The 20,402-nt window shown below is 47.6% G+C and overlaps 1 protein-coding gene across 1 annotated transcript in view; it reads left to right on the top strand.

The window, feature by feature from the left end:
- The window catches only part of PTPN21 (protein tyrosine phosphatase non-receptor type 21), a 74,135-nt gene that overhangs the window by 33,778 nt on the left and 19,955 nt on the right, over nt 1-20,402 (top strand). Inside the window, exons 4-10 of the mRNA XM_052646218.1 lie at nt 4,400-4,497; nt 5,943-6,010; nt 7,038-7,108; nt 9,346-9,433; nt 9,830-9,918; nt 12,192-12,279; nt 13,791-13,870. Coding sequence (XP_052502178.1) covers nt 4,400-4,497; nt 5,943-6,010; nt 7,038-7,108; nt 9,346-9,433; nt 9,830-9,918; nt 12,192-12,279; nt 13,791-13,870 — 582 coding nt within the window. The remainder of the gene's footprint in view (nt 1-4,399; nt 4,498-5,942; nt 6,011-7,037; nt 7,109-9,345; nt 9,434-9,829; nt 9,919-12,191; nt 12,280-13,790; nt 13,871-20,402) is intronic.

Here is a 20,402-nt window from a genome sequence, read left to right as displayed (position 1 = left end):
AGATAACAAAGAAACAAGGAATCAGGTTTGCATTCTTTTTTTTTTTTAATTGAAGTATAGTTGATGGTTCAGATGGTAAAGAATCTGCCTACAATGTGGGAGACCCAGGTTCAATCCCTGGGTCGGGAAGATCCCTTGGAGAAGGAAATGGCAACCCACTCCAGTATCCTTGCCTGGAGAGTCCCATGGACAGAGGAGCCTGGCCGGCTACAGTCCATGGAGTCACAAAGAGTCGGACACGACTGAGTGACTGACACTTTCACATGGTTGATTTATAGTGTTGTGTTAATTCCTTCTGTACAGCCTAGTGATTCAGTTATACGTATAGATACACACACACATTCCTTCTAGAATATTATTTTCCATTATGGTTTTGATGGGATGTTACATATGGTTTTCTGTGCTGAACAATAGGACCTTGTTGCTTATCCCAAATTTGGATTCTTGAGCCTGCCTTTTACATTCTCCAAAATCCAGCACTTTTAACCCTGTTTAACCTTACTTTCGAGCCAAGCTGGATTACTTCCAGTGTTCTGAACATGCTGCGTGCATTTTCACCTTTGTGTCCTAGACCTTTCTTTTAGATATATGTAACTGGAATCCTGTTCATCTGATTTTAGTTCCAAAGGCGCCTCCTCCATAAAGCTGTGACCCCCGAGGCTGGCATGAGCTTTTCCTTCTCCAGACTATTCTAGAATTTGCTTGTACTTATGTTAAGATGGCAGCTGTCATAGCCTCTCACTACAGTTATTTGTGTACAGATCTTTTTCTTAGATTTTAAACCCATGTTTTCTTTAACTTTGCCTTTCAAATCATTTCTAACACAATGGCTTGCAGATAGTAAAAACCTGATACTGTCCTGTGTTTGTGGAATATTCTTTTTAAGTACTGAGTTTGCAGTTAATTATTGGAAGATGATGGATAACCAAAGGAGCTAGAATCAGGTTCTAGGGATTGACATGAACTAACTACAGAGCAGATCTGAGTTATAAAAATTGCAGAGAGTAGAAGCGAGGAGAAAACAGTAACTGACAACTTTGTCTCATTTCTTGGAACATTTATTGAAGCTATAATACGGTCTGTAAGAATTATGTTGGTTACTGTGGGAGATGAATATACAAGTAGATATGCTTTACTCTTACTCTGGAGGAGCTGCCACAGTCTGGTGGAACTGATATCTGTGTACATGAACAATTACAGTGTATTATGATAATACATGCTTTAATTATAGCATGGCCTTCCCTTGTGGAAGAATCCACCTGCAGTGCGGGAGACCTGGGTTCAATCCCTGGGTTGGGAAGATCCGTTGGAGGAGGGAAAGGTGAACTCAAGTGGAATGCCAAGTCAGGTGGGCCTTAGGAAGCATCACTACAAGCAAAGCTAGTGGAGGTGATGGAATTCCGGTTGAGCTATTTCAAATCCTAAAAGATGATGCTGTGAAAGTGCTGCACTCAATATGCCAGAAAATTTGGAAAACTCAGCAGTGGCCACAGGACTGGAAAAGATCAGTTTTCATTCCAATCCCAAAGAAAAGCAATGCCAACGAATGTTCAAACTACCGCACAATTGCACTCATCTCACACGCTAAGAAAATAATGCTCAAACTTCTCCAAGCTAGGCTTCAACAGTATGTGAACTGAAAACTTCCAGATGTTCAAGCTGGATTTAGATTCAGACAAACCAGAGATCAAATTGCCAACATCTGTTGGATCACAGAAAAAGCAAGAGAATTCCAGAAAAACATCTACTTCTGCTCATTGACTATGCCAAAGCCTTTGTGTGGATCATAGCAAACTGTGGGAAATCCTTAAAGAGATGGGAATACTAGACCACCTGACCTGCCTCCTGAGAAATCTGTATGCAGGTCAAGAAGCAGCAGTTAGAACTGGACAATGGACTGGTTTCAAATTGGGAAAGGAGTACGTCAAGGCTGTATATTGCTGCCTTGCTTATTTAACTTATATGCAGAGTACATCATGTGAAATGCCAGACTGGATGAAGCACAGGCTGAAATCAAGGTTGCTGGGAGAAATATCAATAACCTCAGATATGCAGATGACACCACGCTTAGGGCACAAAGCCAAGAGGAACTAAAGAGCCTCTTGATGAAAGTGAAAGAGGAGAGTGAAAAAGTTGGCTTAAAGCTCAACATTCAGAAAACTAAGATCGTGGCATGTGGTCCCATCACTTCGTGGGAAATAGATGGGGAAACAGTGGAAACAGTGACAGACTTTATTTTGGAGGGGGCTCCAAAATGACTGCAGATGGTGACTGCAGCAATGAAATTAAAAAGATGCTTGCTCCTTGGAAGAAAAGTTATGACCAACCTAGACAGCATATTAAAAAGCAGAGACATTACTCTGCCAACAAAGGTCCTTCTACTCAAGGCTATGGTTTTTCCAGTAGTCATGTATGGATGTGAGAGTTGGACTATAAAGAAAGCTGAGCGCTGAAGAATTGATGCTTTTGAACTGTGGTGTTGGAGAGGACTCTTGAGGGTCCCTTGGACTGCAAGGAGATCCAACCAATCCATCCTAAAGAAGATCAGTCCTGAATATTCATTGGAAGGACTGATGCTGAAGCTGAAACTCCCAATACTTTGGTCACTTGATGTGCAGAACTTAAACTCATTAGAAAAGACCCTGATTCTGGGAAAGATTGAAGTCAGGAGAAGGGAACGACAGAAGATGAGATGGTTGGATGGCATCACCGACTCAGTGGACATGAATTTGAGCAAGCTTCAGGAATTGGAGATGGACAGGGAAGCCTGGTGTGCTGCAGTCCATGGGGTTGCAACGAGTTGGAAACGACTGAGTGACTGGACTGAACTGAACTGAATTATAGCGCTGGATTCCTAGGAGTGGGTTGCAGGGAACATGAATAGGGAAGGTAAAGATGGTGACTTTTCACTTGACTCTACGAGGAATTTTCTAGTTAGAGGGAGTAGCTTGTGCAAAGTAAGGGGATAATAGAAGCAATTGATTGTTTTTTTCAGGGAATTTCAGATATTACCTCGAGAGGAGAACAGAGGCTTGGAAAAAGAGATGCCCAAGTCATAGAGTCATAGACCAATAGGGACAGGCATTTTTGAGTTTTAATGGAAGGGAATGATGAAATGTGTATTCTACAAAGATCAGCCATCGTGGAAGGTAGATTAGAGGTTACAAAACTATAGGCGACCAGTTAGGAAAGTATATGCCATAATCTAGGCATCAGTCTAGAACATACACTTGTTGACCAGTGATTTGATTAACAAAAGACCAAGAGCATTTCGAGTGGAATATGTGGACAGCATATTCGATATAGACTACTTCAGATGCTTGAAAGGAGCTTCCCGGGAGAAAGCTGCAAGATTTCCTCATCAGTGAGGAAGACCTCGTCAATTGCAAGACCCAGTGCTGCCAGCATGCTCTTTGCTGACGGAGGGAAATTCGTTCAGCACTGTATCCCCAGCATCTAGAACAGTGCTTGATGCATAGAAGGCCCCAGTAATTACCTTAGTGAATAAATAAAAGGAAGGCAGAACAGATCTTCACTGAAGAGCTTTATCAAAATGGAGAAGTCAGCCAGGTGAAATACTGCCGCCTGGCTGCAAGTGGGGGACTGCTGCTAGCCATGGTAGTGGCTGTTTATTAAGTTCCAGCTAGGTTGTAGTTTTATGCTAAGACCTTAACATATATTCCTTGGTGTGTTCAGCCTTGTGAAGGGGTGATAGTACCCACCTTCTGCTGGAGTTAATGTAAACCCACAGATTATGACTTTCCCAAGTTCCTGCAAAATGCTAAATTGGAGATGTGAAATTTAACCGGAGTTTGCTTGACTGAAGGTTGTGCTGGTAACTAATACCCTATATACTGAAAACATAAACATAAGTAAGCCCACATTAAAAGCCTGTTATAAAGTATTTTAGCAACTATCCTTTATGGTATTTCAATAAAGAACATTTTGTTATGCGCCTGGTCTGAAGTGTCAGGAACCATTTTTCTTCTGACTTTACTGTCCAGGGCTAGGAAAGTCTTACATCACCAAGTTGCTCCAAAGAGTTTTTAAAGTATGGATTCGCCATTGATTCTCTGTTTCTCCAAGTGAAACAACAAAACTTAAGAGACAGTTTTACAGGGTATAAGATAGATGACCAGCTGTTTCCTAGGTGTCTATAGTTTGTAGCTTTCAAATAAACTACAGTTAAGAATAAGTGACTCAATAAATTGTTGTGTCTGTGTGTATTTGTCAGTATAGATATGATCAAGGAGCGTTCCTGTCATTCTTTGAAATCATCTGAGCTTAATTTTGGCTAGTTGATGCTTCTCTACCAAATTATGATAAAATGCCTTGTGTCCGATTGGAGGTAATACCGACATTGACTTTTAAAAACTGACCTTTTTTTTTTTTTTAATAGGTATCAGTATTATCTGCAGCTGAAGAAAGATATCTTGGAAGGAAACATTCCTTGTACATTAGAACAAGCAATTCAGCTTGCAGGCTTAGCTGTTCAAGGTAAAGAATGGCAATCGATGATGTACTAGATCAGTCAGATTAAAATGCATGTTAAACAGAAACAGCAAGGAATTCTTACAGTGACTGACTATAGAAAGTAGCTACGGCAGCTTAGTTTTCTCTGTTAGTGGAATATCATTTCTGTTATCTAAGGGGCTTTCTTGTGGAGGAGGAATGGGTTTGAATTACTTGAATGAAATATGAGACTTTGGAAGGCTAAGCATGTTATCACGTCAGCAGAGCACAGACCAACAGTAGAGCGGAAATATACACATATGCGGGCGTGTGTGCGTGCACACCCCCACACACAGCACTTAATATGCCATGGATTCCTCTAGTGCAGGGCCTTGACCTGCTGCTAGCTCATATTTCCCGAAGAAAGATCAGCCAAACAGTGGGGTTGGTAAGGTTACATTCGCTTATACTGTAAGCTTATGTCATCGGTTTGGTTTCTTAAATAGTTGCCCTGGATTAGAACATTGCCAATCATAGTATTATTAGATAGTTTTGTGTTTCACAAGTATCTTTGAGTTGCTTGTCATTTGTCATATGGTTAATCCATATGTGTTTACCTGTGTAATATACTTTGGAAAGACTTCTAATGGGACTTTATTTCAAATGATAACTGGCATTTAATCTTGGGAATTGAAATTTAATGAAAATAATCATTAATAAAAATTCCTTCAGACGTTAGCAGACATGGAGATATATATCCTTCCTAGATGAAAAAGTGCTCTGTACTCATGAAGCCATATTCCTTTTCAAAGTACTTTGAATCTTTAGTGTTACCTTTGGCTTTAAGAGCCAGTCTTTCATAAGCTTTTGCTGAACTATCAGTTTCTTTTTAACAATTAAAAATTTCTAAACAAATACATCTTACTGTAACATATTCAGATGATCTAATTCCATTCCCTAGAGGTAGTCACTACTATGAACGCTTTGGTTTGTTCTTAACATTTTTTCTGTACGTAAGTAGGCATATATGATTATAGGGTCGATTTTTGTTTTCTAATGACAAAAAAATGAGATGATTTCTATACAATTTGTAATGTGGTTTTTTTTTTTCCATTTTATTAAAAGCCATTTTTTTTCCAAGTCCAGACATGTGAATCTGTCTGGTTAAAGAGTCTGCGTGCAATGTGGGAGACCCGGGTTCGATCCCTGGGACGGGACGATCCCCTGGAGAAGGAAATGGCAACCCACTCCAGTATTCCTGCCTGGAGAATCCCATGGACAGAGGAGCCTGGTGGGCTACAGTCCATAGGGTTACAAAGAGTTGGACACTTTGAAAGGAATTTTTAAAATATGCATTTTATAAGCTATGAGGCAGATTTGACTTCTCAGTTACAAGCACACCGTCTGTATACTTCATATTGGATTTGGTTGTGTATGTTTCGCTTCCAATTAAACATAATTGACATGTGAATACTTGTGATTTTATATAGCTGATTTTGGTGACTTTGATCAGTATGAATCCCAGGATTTTCTTCAGAAATTTGCCTTGCTTCCTGTGGTAAGAATTCTTTTGACATTGGACATTTTTATCAACAGTGCATTTCTAGACCCTTAATAATCCCTGAAATGAAGTCCATATATTATTAGACTTACTAGGTAGGGATAGAGTTAAGAAAAATCAGCTCCTTCTTATAAACAGCTTAAGTTGTTACTTTCCTTGTAATAGACTTCTAGTCCTTGTAAAAGCATAGAAGCAGAAGGGTCTGTGGCCTTGGGGCTGCAGCCAGAGACACTGATTTTGAGTTGGAATGTGAGTCTAAAGAGAGGCACTCATTTCCAGCTTCTGAGGAACCTCAGAGGTTTTGACTTTAACCGAAAACTTGAGACCTCACAGAATTATGTTGAAGTGAATATCGTTTCTCATCAACAATTTAAAGAGTAGATGACAAAAAGACCCTGCTTTCTACCTTTTAAAGTCAACACTGGTGGAACTGACAGGGAAGCTGCGTTGCAGCACCTGTAGGAAGTGGTGCGCTGCTCTGACGGTGGAGCCAGCCGGGGAGTGCGCGAGGTGCTGCTACGTGCTGGGCTTGGAGCTGGCTGATGAGTGTTAACAACCTGAAATAGCCCGTCTCTAACTCTCTCTGGGGGCTTCTCAGGGGGCCCAGTGGTAAAGAATCCACCTGCCAAGCAGGAGACGCGGGCTTGATCCCTGGATTGGGAAGATCCCCTGGAGAAGGAAATGGCAACCTACTCCAGAGTTCTTGCCTGGGAAATCCCATGGAGAGTGGAGCCTGGTGGGCTACGTTCCATGGGGTCACAAAGAGTTGGACATGACTTCGCAACTAGACAACAGCAAGTTTCTTTGGGATGAATTGAGAAGGCAGGGCAAGTGTTTTGGCTTTTGAGCAGAAGCCACTTAATTCTCAGAAAGGTCATGATTATGTCCTTTAGTGAAGCTCTCAGATATTGATTCTAGCCCTAGTTTTGCCTGCTGGAGACAAGAGTCAATAACAGTAGCATAGATTCCTCCTAAGAAATTTGAGTGATTTGTTTCTGTACTTACTGTTGTGTGTTTTTCCCAGGAGTGGTTACAGGATGAAAAAGTGTTGGAAGAAGCAACCCAAAAAGTGGCCTTACTGCATCAGAAATACAGGTAACGCTGAGAAGTGGGGACAGTACCTGTCTTGAGTTTGAGCCGTGCGTTGGCAGCATTAAATGTGGGCCTTTTCTGCTGCTATTGCGCCTGCTGCTAGTTGCCCAGCTCTCCCCACCTGGGCAGAGCTCGCACCACCTGCCACGCGCCCTTCCGAGCACTTCCCCCTGTTAACCCGTCTGTTATTCACGTTGTGTCACTGATGAAGCTGAGAAAGCTGAAAGGGGCCAGCCTCTGAAGGCTGCCCGTCCTTCCTCCCACATACTGAAGGTTTGGGCGGTGGCCCGGCCCTGTGTAGGTTAACGCAAGATTAGAGAGACATTTTTTCCTCTGTGGCAGATGTGATGTTCTGGGTCTGCCCCCCAGCCTCACCGCTGCCTTTGGAAGCCGTCTCCCTGTCGTCCGGGCACACTGTGCTGGGAGCAGCAGGCTTGCTGTTCTGGCCCCTGCTGGGCAGATCCTGGTCTTTGAGAGTGAAGCTGAATGTGTTGTCTGAAAACCCTGTCCTTGAGAACGCTAAACCAAGTGCCACTAAACCAAGTGCCACTCAGTCCCAAGTACTGTATGTATCATCAAATTCTTAATAACCACTCTTTAAGGTAAATGTTATTATCTCCTTACAGATTGGGAAAATCAAGTTCACAAAGACTATAAATAACTTGCCCAAAGTTACATGTGGTAGAGGTGGGATGTGAACCCAGGTCTGTCTGATTATAACCTATTGTTTGTTCACCCCTTCCTATTAAAAATAACCTTTTGCCTTTAGTCTGTCCCCACTCAAATCCAGACAGTCACTCACAAAAGATTAATTCTCCTAAAATAGCTCTTTCGACTTGTCTCCCCTCCTCTCCTCAAGTGTTCGTGAGTCTTCTTGCTTTCCACCAGCCTGAGTTCATCACCCCTGGGATTAAAGGCTTCTCACAAGTTGGTTCAATCCTGCCATTCCAGCTCTATCTTCTGCTGTCCAAATGAACCCGTTTTTTTTTTTCAGCATAATTAATACTTCGGGCACACCTTGCTCTCTCTCGTTTGCTGTTTTTATTCATTCATCTGTGCATCTCCTTAAAAGATAATTTAGTGCTATCTTCTGTTATGAGGCAGAGTGCTCAATGCTGCGGCACAAAGATAAATGGAACCGTGACCTGCCAGGGTCTTCAGGGGTAGGCAGTACAGCCCACTGTACTGCTGCTGCTAAGTCACTTCAGTTGTGTCCGACTCTGTGCGACCCCATAGACGGTAGCCCACCAGGCTCCCTCGTCCCTGGGATTCTCCAGGCAAGAACACTGGAGTGGGTTGCCATTTCCTTCTCCAATGCATGAAAGTGAAAAGTGAAAGTGAAGTCGCTCAGTCGTGTCCGACTCTTCGCGAACCCATGGACTGCAGCCCACCAGGCTCCTCCGCCCATGGGATTTCCCAGGCAGGAGTACTGGAGTGGGGTGCCATTGCCTTCTCCGACAGCCCACTGTAACAGTAGTTAATAGTTCTCATCCTGAGTGCGGGGGAGAGGCGTGCACAGAAGGTGGTGGGTCTGCGTAGAGCAGGGCAATCCCAGAAGGTGAGCGAGAGGGTGTGCAGGCTGAGTCTTGATGGGGGTCAGGGGTTGACCAGGTGCACACGTGGATGATAGGTAGACCGGGAAGCATGATTAGCATGTGCAAAGGCTCGCAGGCACGAGGGAGCGTGGGATGTTCAAAGACACAGAGAGTCTGGTGTGGTCGTGGTGAGGGGTCCCTTGTGGGTGTGTGGAGCAGCAGAAGGTGAGGCCGGAACGGAGGTGCCCATGCAGTGGCCGCCTTCTCTGCCCACACTGCCTTCCCGCCTACCTGCCCACCCTCGTCACGCTGTCACCGAAGCCCGCTGCTGTTACTCGCCCTACTCACCGTGTGGCGTTTAGCACACAGTGCTTAGTACTGTCTGACACTTTGGTGGTTTGGAGAGAAGTCTGGCTCTCACTGAAATCTTAGGAGGTTGTTTTGCTTTCTGCACTCCCCCTGGCCTGCCCCGAGGCCAAGGGGTCGGACCTGACATAACCAGCCCTCAGCATTCAGCACAGTGCTCTTGCATGTAGTTGATTCTCAGTAAAAATTGGTGGATTGATATACTAATCACCGACGCTTAGAAACTTGAAATGTTTCTAACGCTTTATCCCCGATCGAGACGTAGTTTTTCGCAAACAAGCTCTTCTGAAATTTTCCTAGTTTGTGAACAGTCTGTCTGACAGATCTCTCGGGTTGCAGGGGCCTCACAGCTCCTGACGCGGAAACGCTCTACATGCAGGAGGTAGAGAGAATGGACGGCTACGGGGAAGAGAGCTACCCTGCCAAGGTAGGCGAGGCCCGAAGACGGGGCCCTCTGCGGGCGCCTGAGTCGTTCCAGCAGCTTAGCAGGGAAGGCCAGGGACGCTGTGCTGCCCGAAGCCCGACCTGTGCAGATGTTTGGAAATGAAGCTGAGGTCTTTGTGGCCGAAGTTTTCTCACAAAACAGATACTCCTGTTTTGTCTTTTGTTCTTGGAATTACTCTTGGAATAGAATTCCTTAAGGAGCCCAACTGTATTTTCATATGTGTTTCCAAGGTGACACGTTTATACTTGCAGACTTTCCCCCTCAGGGGAGGTCTCCCAGGCCTTTTCCATGTGGGACACAGGAGTGGGGGTAGGTGGGGCCCCCGGGCCCCCCGTGTCTCTGCTGCCCCATGTTTCCTTGTCCACTTTCTCCTCCCAGGACAGCCAAGGCTACGACGTATCTGTCGGCGCGTGTCTCGAAGGCGTCTTTGTGAAGCACAAGAGTGGGAGGCCCCCTGTGGTGTTCAGGTACTCCTCTTTCTGCGCACTTTCTGTGGCTCCTGCTGGTGGCTGAGCTTTAGTCCCCGTGCTAATTGTACTGCTCACAAGCAAGTGTCTCCCAAGGCCTCACTAGGAAATGGAAACATACCCTTCTTAGAATAAAACTGCACCTGACCGCAATAGTTATAAGATACTTACTTCAAAACTAAATTGCAGAAAACAGTGTTTATAATGGTGGCCTGCTTAGGAAATGTTCAAAGACGTGTGACTTTTCTTACCATACAGAGGCCATTCTTTGTCTTGGTGTGTGAATTTTTCTTTTCTTTCTTTTCTATGTAAAGTATGAGTATTTACTTCGGGGTTTAGATCCCAGTTGATTTAAAAAACAAAATCAGATTTCTTTCCTCAGTAGCTGAGGCTTGCATGTTAGGATGAGTTCCTGGAGGCTGAAGGGCTCTTTGCCCTTAGAAACACGTTTCATCAGGTTCAGAATAAAGTCCCTGATGCCCACTGTACCCCAGCCTTAGGGGAAAAAAACAAAATTCACCGCTGTGGGGCTGAACAAACGCACACACACTGATGTAAACGAGCAGCACATTTTTCATTTGAGCTCTGGTTTCCCCGGCTATTTCTCATGGGAAATCTAGGCTTTCCCTGATTCTAGTCGGTACCAAAATTCCTAAAATACCAACATCTAAATTACTTTTTGTAATGTAGATTTCCCTTTTCTCGATTATAAAAAGCGTGGTGCTCTTCATTTGTGGAAGTCTTAGAATGTAGTCTAGTCAGGAGGACAGAGGACAGATAGCAGTGTGCTAAGCGTGGCTGGCTTGCAACAGCGGGCTTTCAGGCGAAGGCAGCTCCCTTTTCAGTATTGTGTGTCCCTTCACTTCCTTTGCTCTCCTGCCTTTGGGTGCCTGAATTCTCCCTGGTGACTGTCACCGTGGAGTCTGTGCCAGCCCGGGGAACAGGTCCCCGCTCCTGGACCGCCCTGCCCTGGCTCAGGCGGCTCCCGACGGCAGTTGCTCTCAGGTCCCCAGGGTGCTCCCTGTCTCCCCAACACGCTCAGTTGCAGGGCAGGGGGCAGAGATGGGTCTGACTGGCACCGAAGGGAAGGACGCTGACATTGCTCGAATGGTCACAGGAACACGGGAGACATCCCCGTGGGCTTCCTTTATCTCACTGGATAGGAAGTTCTAAAATGCCTTCTTTAATATGACCCTGATAATCTTTCGGTTTAGCAATTAGAGACTTCCCTGAAGGTCCAGTGGCCAAGACTCTGCACTTCCAACACGTGGGGCTTGGCTTTGACCCTTGGTCAGGGAACTAAGATCCCACATGCTCGGTACACAGGTCATCCAGAAAATTAAAACACAAAAGCAATGAAGTACCAAGTTATTGTGAATGAATTTTATTTATTTCAATAAATGTAAATCTAATAAGATGGAGAAAGATAAAGGGGTAAAATTTTTTCTTCCAGACCTGTTTTTCCCTTTGTAATTATGCAGTGTGTAATAAAATATTAATATATAAAACCTTAACATGCTAAACTACAGTTAGAAAGTTCAGAATTGGAGTTTGAATCCTGGTGAACACCCCTAGACTAATTCACTCTTTGGGTTCCCAGCACCTGAGCTTTCTGCTGGCCCTGCTTCCCCAGCTTTGTAGAGCATCTCTGCTCTGCCTCTGGGTCTTCTTTCGCCCTGTGCACCAGAAGGTAACAGTGCTTGTTAGGTCTGTGCTCTCCACCCGCCCCACCCCCCACCGGAGCCCCTCTGAGGGCGGCGCTCATCTTTGTGCCTCAGGATTGAACACAAGATGCCTGGTATCGTCACAGTGGGTGCCTGCTAAAGCGTTCGTTGAACGAACGAAGGAGCATTGGGAGTTGAGAGTGGGTTGTTTGATCAGACTAGTCCAGCAAACAAGGATGAGTAGAGTTTACATTTTTATGTATTTATTTTGGCCTAGCTGTGTGGCATGTAGGGTCTTAGTTTCCTGACCAGGGATCAAACCCTCGCCCCTGCATTGGAAGCATGGGTCTCAACCACTGGACCCCCAGGGAAGTCCCCATGTTTACAGTTTTGAATGCTCTGCCTCTGGTTTAGTTTACGTGCGTTACTCTTTGTACCTCCCTGTTGTCACTTCAGTTATAAAATGCATGCTCACCAATTAAAGCCCTGTTTTCTTCCTAAAATAACAAATAATAGGTTATACATTAAGCTCAAAATGGAAAAAAAATCTTCTGTCTCTTAGTAAAAATCTGAGTCCTTATATGACCATTTTCTGCTTCTTGTTCTCAGGTGGCATGATATTGCTAACATGTCCCACAATAAGTCCTTTTTTGCCTTAGAGCTGGCAAATAAAGAGGAGACCATCCAGTTTCAAACTGTGAGTAAACATTAGGAATCTGCATGGACTGTTTCTCCTAAAAGTTAACATTTCTGTGTGTATGTTTGGGGGAGTAGCTTTAAAATGATAGTTTTTCATAGTTTATAAAACATAAAATTTTATTCTTTATAAGATTTTGCATATCGCACTTAGCAGAGTTGCTCAGTAAATACTGTTGAATGAATTGAGTCTTTGGATAAATACTGTCTGATTAAGATGACCTTTAAATTACGTACGCAGGCTCAGCTGTAAAGAATCTGCCTGCAGCAGTGCAGGATACGGGCTTTGATCCCTGGGTCGGGATGATCCCCTGGAGGAGGGCGTAGCGACCCACTCCAGGATTCTTGCCTGGAGAGTCCCATGGACAGAGGAGCCTGTACGGTCCATGGGGTCGCACAGCGACTAAGCACGCGTGAGCACAAGTAGGGAAGAGAGGAAACACTGCATCTTGGCTCCCGCTGATAAGTGAATCAGTTCAGTTCAGCCGCTCAGTCGTGTCTGACTCTTTGCAACCCCGAGAATCGCAGCAGGCCAGGCCTCCCTGTCCATCACCAACTCCCAGAGTTCACTCAGACTCACGTCCATCGAGTCAGGGATGCCATCCAGCCATTTCATCCTCGGTCGTCCCCTTCTCCTCCTGCCCCCAATCCCTCCCAGCATCAGAGTCTTTTCCAATGAGTCAGCTCTTCGCATGAGGTGGCCAGAGTATTGGAGTTTCAGCTTCAGCATCGGTCCTTCCAATGAACACCCAGGACTTATCTCCTTTAGGATGGACAGGTTGGATCTCCTTGCAGTCCAAGGGACTCTAAAGTCTTCTCCAACACCACAGTTCAAAAGCATCCAGCTCTGTAGAAATACTGTTTCACAGTTACCTTTACTCTCTTCACGAAAGCCATGGGTCTGAGTTACTTCTTTTAAAAATCTTTGAGTATCTATTTGTTAATAATAAAAATGTTTTGTTTAGTCACATCTTTGAGTAATAATAAAAGATGACATTTTCATAATTAAAAGATGACATTTTCATAATTTAAAGATTTCTAAGTCATCTAGAAACTGTTAATATAAGAATTGTACCACTGAGAGCTTTTTGTTAGTCTTCATAATTTTTTTTTTAAGGTGCTGAAACTTTTATTAAACCCTTGTTAGACACCATACTTTGAGCCAAGCACCCTATGTACACTTCCCCTAAAAGTGTGAAAATGAAGTCAGTCAGTCGTGTCTGACTCTTTTTGACCCCATGGACTGTAGCCTACCAGGCTTCTCAGTCCATGGGATTTTCCAGGCAAGAATACTGGAGTGGGTTGCCATTCCCTTCTCCAGGTGGTCTTCATAATTTGAATCCGAATTACAACATTCATATGCGGGGTGCAGCGGTAGACAATGCAAGAATCGCAGTGTGTTAGAAGCGACTTTGATGCACCATGTCACCCATGTCTGTCTTGTTCTCAGATAAGGTCTGTATCAAGTTGTAGATGTACTTTGCTTTACTTTGTGTGTCTTTTGTTTACTAGGAAGACATGGAAACAGCAAAATACGTCTGGAGACTCTGTGTTGCGCGACATAAATTTTACAGACTAAATCAGTGCAGCCTGTAAGTACACCCTGCCCGTGGATACTGGGAAATGATGACCTTAGAAGTTTTCATCTTGAGCTACAGGGTATCATCTATAAAGGCAATTTTTTTTAAGAAGATAACTTCTGAATGACATTTTTATAATAATCTCTTTGCTTTTGTGTGTTAAAATTTTATTTCTCAGTTATTTTTCATTATAGCTTTGGACCAACCTCTAGTATCTACAAATAGGCCTCTAAGATTTCTTTCAACTAGTAACAGAATTATTCTAATTCTTGAAAGCTAAAAGGAAAAAAAAAATTTTTTTTAATCAACACTTTTGAGTCACAAAAGCTCATTCAGCTCATCCAGCCATTTGAAGAATTTACACCCCTTCTTAATGTACATTTTTCCTAGCCCCGTGGGCTTACCCCTTTCTGCTGGCTCATTCCTGTTAAGACGCAAACATGCTGTCTCATTTTACCTCTAAACACATTTTCTCCGTTTGCACGACCCTGTAGCCACGGTGCTGTACCTTTCTTCTTTTCCCTTGGAAAGAGTGGCGTCATCCTTCTCTCTCCCCTCCCTCCCAGCGCTTCCCTTACGCCACCTCCTCACTGGCGCCCCCTGTCAGCGTGGCGGCGACCTTCACCCGGCGGTCCTCTGAGCTCTTCACCGGAGCGCTGCGCGGCGCCCAGCCTCTGCCCGCCCCTTCCTCCCCGCGCCCGGACTGTCCCCTCCTTGGCTGCCAGGCCCCCCTCTCCTGCTCTTTCTCTTTGAGGCTGTTTCTTCTCCATCCCCTTGGCTGCTTTCACCCCCGGACCTCTTCTCGTCTACACTCACTCCGTAGGGGATTCGGCTTGACCCGGTTCGTGGCAGCATCTGTACCTGCAGCGCACCTGACTCTCCAGGCTGCCTTCCCGCGAGCTCTGGACTCGCGCCCCCGGCTGCCTCCTTGGCGTCCCCACTCGGGTGCCTCACGGGCTTCCGATTTGGTAACGCGCCTGGAGCCAGACTCCGCCCACGGCTCGCCTTCCTGCCCGAGCGCTGCTCGCGCGCCTGCCCGTTTCCTCCGGCGGTGGCACAGCACAGGCCGCAGCCCCGGAGCTGGAGCTCCTCCGCCGTTCCTGCTTCTCTGCCCTCCCAGCGCAGTTCGTCCTGCGCTCCGCGAGCTCTGCACCTTCGCAACCTCTCTCAGTCAGGCCATCTTGACCGCTCCTTCAGCGGGTAACTTGGCGCCGGCTGCCCTGGCGCTCGCCTGGAATACTGCCCCAGCTCTCTGGCTGTTTCCGGGCCTCCCTGCCTGTAGCCGCCTGCAGCGTCAGCCGGAATCCTCTCACTGTGCCTGAGGCCCTGCACTGACTCGCCCTCGTCCTTGGAAGTGCACAGCCGCCTGTGCTCTGTGCTTGCTTGGTTCCACTGTCCCCTCTGCCCTCCTTGCTCACCCCACTCCGGCCGCACTAGCATCCTTTCTGGTCTGTGAGCGTGCCCTCCGTCCGTCCGACCCCCTCTCCTCCTCTTTCTGAGGCCGGTCTTCATGTACTGGCCCCTCATTGCATCAGGGTCTCTTCAGAGGTGCCCTTCATCAGCGGTTTTTTTGTTTATTTGTTTTAAATATTTATCTGGCTGTGCCGGGTCGTTGTGGCATGTGGGATCTAGTTCTGACCAGGGATCGAACCCAAGCGCCCTGCATTGTAAGTGGGGGGTCTTAGCCAGGGGCCCCCAGGGAAGGCCCAACGAGGCGGTTCCTGGCCACCCCGTGCGCCCGTCTCCATCTGCTACCTCTTTCCCCTTCATGGCCCGCAGCCCCTGGATCTGGGTGTGCCCCTCTCTGTGGTGTGCATCCCCCCTCGGCGCTGGCTGTAGAGCCCAGACCGCTCCCCTCTTGTTAACCCTGTATTCCCGGTGCCGAGCAAGGGCCTCGCTCTCCCGAGGCCTTGACGGCTTTGCCGAGTGGACCTGGAGAAGCGAGTGTTACGCGCCCTGCCCCGGGATGTCTGTGGTGCTGTCGGAGCCCTTGGGAGAAGGGTACCTAACCGGAAGCACAGGCTCGGAGAGGCTTCCCGGCCGAAGGCCATGTGAACCAGAGCGGTTCCGCTCCTTCCCCACCCCTGTTCTTGAAGCCCTGCTCTCTGCTCCAGCTCACCAGCTGCCCCCCAGCCGGCCTGCTGGCCCTGTCGCGCCTGCTCTGGGCAGTCTCCAGAACCGATGAGCCGAAGACGCAGCTCTGCTCCCAGTCATCGCTCAGGCCCACGTCTGCGCTGCCCTCCCCTCCAGCCCGCCTCCTCCGGGCCCAGTGCCCCGCCGAGCCTCCGTCCTGGCTCCCAGGGCCCTCGGTCCCTGCCTGGCTGGTGCCCCTCGCGGCCCCAGGCTGGGCGCCCTTCGCTGGGCGCCCGCCCTGCTGTTCTCGGGCGGGCTCACCCTCGTTCGTGCAGATCCAGCCTGAGCGCTGCTGCCGGGCCGCCGCGTTGCCTGTCCCGTCCCGCGCTCAGTGCTGCTTTTCCTGCCGCGTATCACGCGGTTCAGTCGGCGCTTCCTGTATGTCAGGTGCCATGTGGCCCGCCTTCGTCTCCTCTGGCTTCACAGCGGCCGCCTGCACAGTCCTGGTGCCCATTCACAGGGACGCTGTGGGGATGGACAAGCGCGGACTCGCGCCCTGCCGAGCGGCGGGCAGCAGGGCGGGAATCCGGCCTTGGGCCCTGCCCGGGCCGAGCCTCGCGGGCCCGGCGCGTCCGTCCGCCGCGGCTGGGAGTCTTCAGGCCCGGGCGTCCGGCGGGGCCGGGGACGGCTTCCGAGTGACGAGCCGGAAGCAGGCTCGGGGAGGCCGGGGGGGCGAGCCGTCCTGCTCCCTGCCGCCGTCCTTTTGCTCCTGACGGAAGGACGGCTTGTACCTTAGGGCCCGGGAAGGAGAGGCGCTCTCCGGGTCATGGGGTCGGTGTGAAGGAGCCGCGGTGCAGAGAGAGGCGGGCCCGGCTTGGGGCGGGAAGGACGTCCGCTGGGGAGGACCATCCAGCGATTAGTCAGCCCTGAGGCCCCGGGCTCCCTGCATTCCCTTCCCTCCACCGTCCTTTCATATGAGATGAGTCCCGCTTGTCCTGCCGCCGGGGCCGCGGAAGACGCGAACCGCCAGGCGCGGCGGCCCTGCCTTCCTCGTGGCCGACGCCGCCTCTGCCGGCCGCGGGGCTCAGGGCTCCGGGCGCCTTTGTGTGAGGAGGGCGCCCCCTCGCGGCGGGCTCCGCGGCGCCGGCGTCCCAGGCGGTGGCGTCTGGGGCTCCTCCGCCCGAGCCTGTTGCCCGGCGTGGGTGGCAGTGCTTTGTGTGCAGACGCGTGTGTTCCGTGCAAAGCGGTGCGTGCGCAGTCTCCCGGGCCACAGCCCTTTTGTGGATGTAAAAAGCCTTTCATAAGTTTAATAAGAGTATTTGTAATAATGAGCCATCATTCCTTCAGTTCACTTTTTTTCCCCCCCTGGAAATTAATGAAGAATCAGTCATTTGAAATAAACCATAAGATAGAATCTTTTTCCAGTAGGCATCCCTACTGGTTGGTGGTTAATACCTTTTTAAAATAGTTTTTTGGCGAATCACCCTTGGTAATAGTTTTAAAGTTCAGAGGGAAAATAATTTATGTGTGTGTGTGTGGGGGGTAAAGGACCCAGTCTTTTTTTTTTTTGGTAATATTACTATTTATTTCCAAATATAAATAAAACCACATTTACGTTAGATCCTCAGTTGCATATGTTACATTTGTATAAGGAAAATGAGTATTTTTTAAAGTGAAATAATTATATGTAAAGGTCTATTTTCTACATTTTTCTTTTAATTTCCTTACATGTTAAATCATGGAAGTCCATTTTCATGAACTATTGCTATGAAGTAATTTGTGATGGAAGATACCCACTTCATTCTACAGGAAGTGAATGTAACACTTGATCCCCAGGTGAAGAGAAATGAATTCTTTTTTTCTTTTTTTGACTGTGCTTGGCCTTTGTTGCAGCACTTGGACTTAGTTGGCCCGTGACATGTGGGATCTTAGTTCTCCGACCAGGGATTGAACCTGGCCTTCCTGCATGCAGAGTCTTAGCCACTGGGCCCCCAGGGCAGTCCCTCTTTGCTTTTTAAATTTATAGGTTGAGGATAATGTGAGTTTTATTTAGCATTTTTTTAGAGTTGGAATAGGAATTAAATGAGGTAGTGACAGTTTCTTAGGTCCAATGACTTCTCTCCCCTTCTCTGCCACCCCAAGCCCCAGACCCAGTCACGCATGAGAAGAATCAGAGGGAAAAGGAATCTTGAGAGGGTTCTTTGTGTGTGTGAGGCTCTTTCTCTTCTCTCTGGGGAGAGAGGGGAAAGGGGAGTCTGGTGTCCCCAAAGCTGCAAAGCTAAATGGCAGAAGTTTCCACGGACTTTCTCTAGAGGGGAAGGTTGGATTCCTGTCGCCAGTGGGCTCCTTGCTCAGCCTTGTCAGCATTGGCAAGTGTTCCTGCAGTTTAGGGCTACTGGCAAATACAGCAGCCAGTCTGTTCTGAAGACGTCTGTGATCAGGAGATGCACTGGCCCTGCCTGGAGGGAGCTGGGGCTGTCTGCCTTCTTGGGGGACAAAAACCCTGCTGCAGGGTTTTTGAAGACACTGAGAAGCCTGGAAGAAGAGAAAGCCCCTGTCCCATTAAAGGAAGGTCACTGAGGTCAATATTTCCTCGGTATTTTCACTAGCCAATATATTTTTTGTGCATCAAAATCTCACTCTTCTATAGCTTGAAATATACAAGAAAGAAAGCTCACAAAGCAAAAGTCAGCTCTTGGAAATTTACTGTCTTTACAGCTCAAGTGTAAGTTGTAAGTGAAAGTTTGTTGCACAATCACGTCCAACTCTGGGAGTCCGTGGACTGCAGCCTGTCCTGCTCTTCTGTCCATGGAATTTTCCAGGCGAGAGTACTGGAGTGGGTTGCCATTTCCTTCTCCATGGGATCTTCCTGACTTGTGGATTGAACCCAGGTCTTCTGCATTACAGGCAGATTCTTTACCAGCTGAGTCACTAGGGAAGCCCAAGTGAAAGTCGCTCAGTCGTGTCCGACTCTTTGTGACCCCATGGACTATACAGCCCATGGAATTCTCCAGGCCAGATTACTGGAGTGGGTAGCCATTCTCTTCTCCAGGGGATCTTCCTAAGTCAGGAATGGAACCCAGGTCTCCTGCATTGCAGGCGGATTCTTTACCAGCTGAGCCACAAGGGAAGCCCAAGAATACTGGAGTGGGTAGCCTTTACCTTCTCCAGTGGATCTTCCTGACCCAGGGATTGAGCCGGGGTCTCCTGCATTGCAGGCGGATTCTTTACCAGCTGAGCATCAAGGAAGCCCGAGCTGTAAGTGCTTAGCCTAGGCATCCGTCGTAGTCCTCACTTGCTATTTCATTCACTTGTTCAGCACACATTCGGTGGCTTTCTTGTGTGCCAGGTGCCAGTGGTGCCATGGTGTGCCCTTTGCCTTGGTGGAGCCCATGGATCTGTTGGGGTGGGGAGGGGGTGTCAGACAGATAATCAGCTGTTAGGAGCGTGTGCTCAGGAATCTGACAGACCTGCCCGGTTCTAATGCCAGTTCTGCTTATTTGCCATGTGGCCAGGAGCAATTTACTTAATCTTAAGTATCCATTTTCTTATCTGTAAAATCAGTGTAATAACCAGCCTTCTTCTCAGGGTTGGTGTTTGGATTCCCCGAGGTAATCGTGTATAGCCTTTCGCACTGTTTCAATAAGTAATGTCATTTGTTTTACTTGGGCTAGCAACCTTTTCTTATTGTGTCTTCTCCAATACACACATTCCAGTGATTTCCAGCCCCCACAACATCTTTAGCTGTCTCGTTTTTAGAAGCACCCACCAGCATAGTAACTGCCCGCAAACACTACCAACTGTTAACCATTCTCTCTTGTGTACTAAGGTTAGCTGGTCTCCTAGAAAACTGCATTCTTCAGGATTTTGGCAAGAAGAAAGAGGTTAGAATATGTAGACCCGACGGAGAGGCTGCCTACGTCGGCTGGGCAGAAGGAAGACGTGCTGGTTTGTTTTTAGCAGAAGTGGCCTCTGCAGTGCCACCTCCATCCTGGGGGCCGCCAGCAGGTGCCAGAGTAGACCCCCGTGTAGGGGTACCGCCTCCACCCTGGGGGCCGCCAGCAGGCACCAGAATAGATCCCCATGTAGGGGCGCCACCCCTACTCCAAAGCTCCCGTCCCTGGGCTTCATGTTTAACAGACTTTGTTTTTGTGTCCGGCTGGGCAACTCTGGACACCTCATTGGAAGATCCTATCAATAGCCTTTTTCCTCATCTCTTTGTTTTGGATTTGTAGTCCTTTAAAGGTTTAGTCAATTTGTTGAGTCTCTGGACCAAATATAAACTTCAAAGGCCAACTAGGATGGCCTAAACCTAGGCCTGACGATGGAGAATAAAGGGAAAGTAAACCTCGAGGCTGCAAGATGCAGTGTCTTCAAATCCTGGATGCTAAGTTGAGGAATATATTAATGTGCAGTTAAGGAGTGTGCCTGTTGGTTCGGTGGGAAAGGACCCAGCCTGCCAGTGCAGCAG

The sequence above is a fragment of the Budorcas taxicolor genome, chromosome 10 (assembly GCF_023091745.1).
Source record: "Budorcas taxicolor isolate Tak-1 chromosome 10, Takin1.1, whole genome shotgun sequence".
Classification (NCBI taxonomy): Eukaryota; Metazoa; Chordata; class Mammalia; order Artiodactyla; family Bovidae; genus Budorcas; species Budorcas taxicolor.
This window is presented reverse-complemented; position numbering and strand designations above follow the sequence as displayed.